The 5,643-nt window shown below is 36.7% G+C and overlaps 2 protein-coding genes across 3 annotated transcripts in view; both read right to left on the bottom strand.

The window, feature by feature from the left end:
• The window catches only part of LOC107629557, a 2,427-nt gene extending 1,223 nt beyond the window's left edge, over positions 1–1,204 (bottom strand). The window contains exons 1-2 of the mRNA XM_016332374.2: positions 1,110–1,204; positions 1–995 (exon numbers count right to left, since the gene is read on the bottom strand). The exon at positions 1–995 is cut by the window's left edge and continues 1,223 nt beyond it. Of these exons, the coding sequence (XP_016187860.1) occupies positions 1–957 (957 nt within the window). The 5' untranslated portion in view covers positions 958–995; positions 1,110–1,204. The remainder of the gene's footprint in view (positions 996–1,109) is intronic.
• On the bottom strand, positions 1,786–5,095 carry LOC107629558 (porphobilinogen deaminase, chloroplastic). 2 transcript variants are annotated; one of them, XM_016332375.2, is made up of 5 exons: positions 4,901–5,095; positions 4,082–4,487; positions 2,670–2,876; positions 2,298–2,475; positions 1,786–2,170 (listed from the first exon to the last, which is right to left on the bottom strand). In XM_016332375.2, the coding sequence occupies exons 1-5, from the start codon at positions 5,062–5,064 to the stop codon at positions 2,058–2,060; spliced, it is 1,068 nt and encodes a 355-aa protein (XP_016187861.1). In that variant the 5' UTR covers positions 5,065–5,095; the 3' UTR covers positions 1,786–2,057. The 2 variants fall into 2 exon arrangements, with proteins under 2 accessions (XP_016187861.1, XP_016187862.1); XM_016332376.2 differs by having other exon boundaries at positions 4,082–4,492; positions 4,901–5,094.

Here is a 5,643-nt window from a genome sequence, read left to right as displayed (position 1 = left end):
CATTCTAAATCTATGAACCTCGGAAAGAGTTCTTGCGTCAAGAGCCTCACCTCTGTTTACATCCAATAGCATCTTTTGCGCATGTGCTAACGCCCTCCCAATTGATGGAATGTTGTCAAATATATTATGCAAGTCTTCAAGTAATGGATAGATAGACCTGGCAAAGGCCGGGACCTCATAACTACTACTTGCCTGAATTTCCCCTGAACCAACCTCTGAATTGGAACCAGAGGTCCTAAGTAATGGTGGATCCATAACAACCGATAAAACCTTTGCCATCTGCGCCTTGGCATCATTACTCAGAGAAAACCTATTCAAAGTAATTGGAGCTAGAGTAACAACACCTGGTTGTTGAGGAACCAAACTGCTAACAAAACCATTAAAATGGCTTCCAGCATCAACACCACCACCGTTATTAGAATTATCAATAGAGCTACCTAATCCCGACTCGATCACAACAAATGCCGAACCTACGTCGTCCGCCGCCTTCTTGGCGGCCAATAAGTGGCCATGAAAACTGGTCCCAAAGATTTCCTTCATCACAAAATTCCCTGCGACACTCTCATATTGTTCCTTACCAATCTTTTCAACAAAACACTGTTTGATTACCGCAAACGGTGAAGTAGGGAGTGCCTTGTCAACCTCAACATCTCCCTCAGATTCAAGAATCTCAGGAAAAGAGGAACGACCCCCTTGAACAACAACAGCATCAGGCCTAATTTCCCTAATAAGGGACTGTGCGTCAATTGCCGATAGCTTAGATAAGTTCAACGCCGAAAGAACATAAACTAGGGTTTGGGTTTTGGGATCACGGAACGCGAAAACGAATTGCTTTGTGTGCTCAGGTACAGAGAGCTTGCTTACCAATTTCTTCGAATCTCGAAGGTCGTTGGTCCTTAATGCAGAGAAAGGCCAGAGGTTTTGCAGGTTCCAGAGCCACAAGAACGCAATCGCCATTGGCTGTTCCAAAACGACAAAGTTTCTCCCCCACAGAACTGCACTGCGATTTTGGGAAAACAGTTAACAAAGATGGAATCTTTGGGCAAAAGGGTATAAGCAAAATAGAAAACCAATGAAGAGTTCAATGTCAGTGGCCAAGAGAGACTTACTGTGAGAGGAAGACCGGAGGAATCTGCACGCGGAGAAGGAAGAGGAAAGGGGAAAATTCAGCAACAGAACGGGATGGTTATGGATCAATCTAGCGTCCAAGTGTCACTTCCAAATTTTACATATAAAGGGTTTTATTATTAAAAATTTACCAAATATACTAACAAATAAAAAATATTTTTTTATCGATTTAATAGTGTTAATAAGCACTTAATAACATCCAAACAAGCACAAAAACTCAAGATTTGTTAAGCCGAAAATTTAATCAAATTTGTTAAATTAAATATTCTCAGCTATTTGAATTTTTATCATATTTTAATGTGTATTTAATTACTTTGATCTTATAAATGCGAGTGAAAATCATTTTGGTTTTGGCAACTTAAATAAATAAAAAGTAGATTTTTTTAAGGATTAGACATTGATATTAGTAAAGACATTTGTTAATCGTATATCATTTTTTTCCTTTATTTAATATAATAATTAAGATGTTTAGGAATATCTACAAAAATATAATTTCTCATCAACTTCTATTTATCTTGGAATAGAAATTAAAAAAATGATAATGTCATTCTTATTTTTTATAATGTTATTTTTCACATAATTTTATTATATGATATTTTGTATAAATTTATAGCAAAAAAAAAATAATATTATCAAAATAAAAATGACAATATCATATTTTAGAAATTATTGTAATTGTAATATTTTATATTCTTGCTTCCACACAATCCTCACTACAAAATTTGGCTTTTCCCAATCTCGTGAAAATACACAAGACACAAGTCACAACACGACCCTCGTTAGAGGCTCACTTCTCAAATCTTTACAACTAAACGGGACAACGGGTCAAATAAATAACCTTAAACCTTGGATGAAGCCACCTTAGAGAAAAGGCTGGCCAATGCAACCTATCTTACCTACACACCCTATAACCCTGTTAACATAGATATCTAACTACTGAAAAAGCCAGGTCCAGCTCTAGAAAGAAGCTCCTCCCCAGCATCCTTACCCATCTTCATCATATCTTCAACAGCATATGCACCAATCCTTGATGTTTCAAGCACTGCAAAAAAAAAAGTATTCAGAATTATGAGCAACCTTCATGAATGGTAATTGCCATTTGACAACTTTCCAAGGTTATAGTGACTAGATGAAGTCAAATTATGTAAATCTTATAGTGATGTTCATACCACGGGTTCCATCTGGTGAAGCAACTAGTCCTCTAAACAAGCAATTTCCATCTTCGTTTCTGCAAGCATAACCTGCTATAGGAGTGCGGCAAGATCCATCTAGAGTCTCAAGGAAGGCTCTTTCACATGAAACTGCTAGCCTTGTTTCTTCGTGATTCAGCGAAGCAAGGTATTCGGCCTACATCAGCCAGAAAATTGAAAATATAGGGAGACTTAAAATTAGTAAATCTGCAATTGCATCAAGTACAAAACTTCCATGATCTTATGGCTTAATGTTGCTTGATAGATGATAACATGTATTTATAAAAGAACAAAACATTTTTTGACAAGTTTGATGAGTGGACAGAGCATTCAATATAATGAAACACTCACCATTTTGTCATCGTCACTTCTACAGGCTATTCCAATTGCGCCTTGGGCAACTGCTGGAAGCATGTCATCAATTGATAGGGTTGAAGTCACATTTTCTGTCATATTTAATCGTTTGAGTCCAGCTACTGCCAATAGTGTAGCTTGGACAACACCCTCACTGAGTTTTCTCAGCCTTGTTTGGACATTGCCGCGGAAGTTTTCCTGAACCTGAGACAAAAAAATTACATGTAAATTAGAAACAAGAAGAATCAATCAGTGGTCTAGAGAACTGACAACAAATGAACCAACAAAAAAAACAATTATATGATACGAAACAGAAAAAGGAATGCCATAAACACCACGGCATCCATACATGTGGAAGACATAGGAAATTGCCGCAGATACTTAAGAAGAGACAATGAATGGCCATTAAGACTCTCAACCATGACATTGTAGACTACTAAACCAGCAGCCATTTAAGGCGAAAAACCAATATATGCTTAGTGGAAACATTCTACCTATGATTCCGTGACATGTTTCGATCAGAAAATTGACGCCGTCTATATAAGAAAATAACTACAGTATGTTCCAACAGTCCCTAATTTTGTATTCGTCCCATAGTAGTGTTTGGGACAGAAAAGCGAAAGGGGACAAAGAGGCTGGCCATGCATCATTAGAAAAGGAGTTAGTTACACAATATGGACAGCTGGCGTGTGATCAGCAAATTGTGGGGCCAAAGAGAAGTGCTAGGGAGAGAGCTACTAATAGGAGACTGGAAGGCTACGTTAGTTAGCAGATTCTGGTACATACCTTTTCCCTGACATTCTTCTTCTCTGAAATTCTCATTCCTTTCTCTCATTTCCTTTTCTCATTCTTCTCCTCTATTTTCATAATTCTCCAGGTATATGTTCTGGCAGCAGAGTACTTGAAGCCTCATTCTTCCTCTACCTTGCATATCTTCCTTCTTTTGCTGTTTCCTTGTTTAATTGCTTTCTTCACTATATTGCTTAGTCTATACTTGTAATCGAGACTGATTTTGGTTCATTTACGTGAAATACACATCACACTTCTCTCTCTTAATTTCCCTTGATAGTTTCACCCTTACACAGTATGATTTTTAAGCTCGATATCATCTAACCCCAGATTCATTGCAGTTCAACAAAATCTACCCTTTGGCTATAATCAAAATATCAATTCTTATAAAAAAAATTGAATGCCTCCTATATATGCTTCTCAGTTTAATGCCACCACATCACAAGAAAACAGCAGTGATGATGAATTGGTGATACTAATGCCCAGTCTCTCTCTAAGGAAATGCATGAGAAATCATAATTTTCTGGTTAGAATTATGAGAAAATAAAAGAATGCCCGCCCGTGCAGGGGGACCCCAATGCCAATGAGAAATACTTGAGGATTTGATCATGACGACTTACACTAAGAGATGGATATCTATGGAGTATCTGCGACTTTCGTCTGAGTGAAGCAGTACCAACAACACTTCCAGCAGGTAGATGGGCTAGTGAACTTGCAGTCAATGATATAAATGCATCTCTTACATCCTCGCGTGGAAGGTTGCAAGGCAAAATTGTTTTATCAGGTAAATAAGTAGGAACATCTTTCATTGAGTGGACAGCAATGTCAATGTCGCCGTTTATCAGTGCCTCATCTATTTCTTTGGTAAAGAGGCCCTTCCCACCTATGTCTGCAAGCGGTTGCGATAGTATTTTGTCACCAGTTGTTTTAATTACTACAATCTGAATGGCTCCTTCTTCCGCTAGCTCCGGATGTGATGACATTAGTTTGTCTCTGGTCTCATATGCCTGAGCTAGAGCCAGTGGACTGCTCTAAACATAACATAATTATAAACAAAACACAAATAAACATATAAATTCAACACATGTAAAAGCATAGTCATTTAGCAAGCCTATGGTACTAATCAGATAAAGAATACACACAAGTATTTCATAACAAAAGAAAAAGCATGGTGAGACAGATTTATCTTCAAGCCCAAAATTCCCCAAAAGTCTAAACTTGAAAGCATAAAGTCAACTTAATTAAAAGCTACAATGTCCACTATCTCATCTTTCCTTTCTATTAATTTTCTTTCGATGGATGGTGGTGTTGAGTGAAGAAAGCAGCACGGGGACATTATGTTATCCTTTGTGACATAATCACAAACACCTAATGGTCAATGAGTCTTCATAATGATAACAGATATATAGCAATAGTTGGAAGGAGATCCAAGTGCGTACCTTCCTCTGGTTCCAATTCTGAGGAGTGCGAGGTTGGAGGTGGTCTGGTGAGTGTGTTGGTCAATGGCTACAGAGGCCCTAACGCGAAGCATGGCGGTGCGGCGGCATTTAGATGTTTTGAGACATGGAAGCGCCAACGCTGATGATGAAAGAATTGTCTCCATGTCAGAGAGAGAATGTGAAGTGATGCAATGCATGAAAGCAATGATATGATATAAAAGCAGATAGAAAAAGAGTGATTGGTGCTTAGAAGTAGCTGGTCCCACATTTCATCCCAATTGGATATCATCTTAGCTCTTCTTTCTCTCACTAGTCACTATTTTGATTTCTGAAAAATTAGAAATGCCACTAAATTTGTATTTTAGTTTATTAAATTTAAAGTTCATTATATTAATTTTTAAATTTAGTTTTGGAAAATATTAGATTTAGATTTTTTTTAGAACTAAATTTACCAATAAAATGCTGAACTAGTTCTGAATTATTACTTTAGATATAAAATAATGAAAAGACAAAAAAAAGTTTATATAATGTGCAAATCATTTTATCATCTCTCATTTTCTAAAACTATATTGTTTTTGTCTTGCTTGAATGTCAAAATGAACAAATATCATTTAGCATTGTGTCTAGCATGACAAATCAGAACTAACTCAACATTCTGTTCGTTGACTCAACACTAAAAAAGATCCAGGTTAAATCTTGAGAACTATTATAAAAAATTTAAAATTTAAAAAATTAAAATAATA

The sequence above is a fragment of the Arachis ipaensis genome, chromosome B03 (genome assembly GCF_000816755.2).
Source record: "Arachis ipaensis cultivar K30076 chromosome B03, Araip1.1, whole genome shotgun sequence".
NCBI classification, from domain to species: Eukaryota; Viridiplantae; Streptophyta; class Magnoliopsida; order Fabales; family Fabaceae; genus Arachis; species Arachis ipaensis.
Note: the sequence above shows the minus strand (reverse complement) of the source record. Positions and strands in the feature narration are given on the sequence as shown.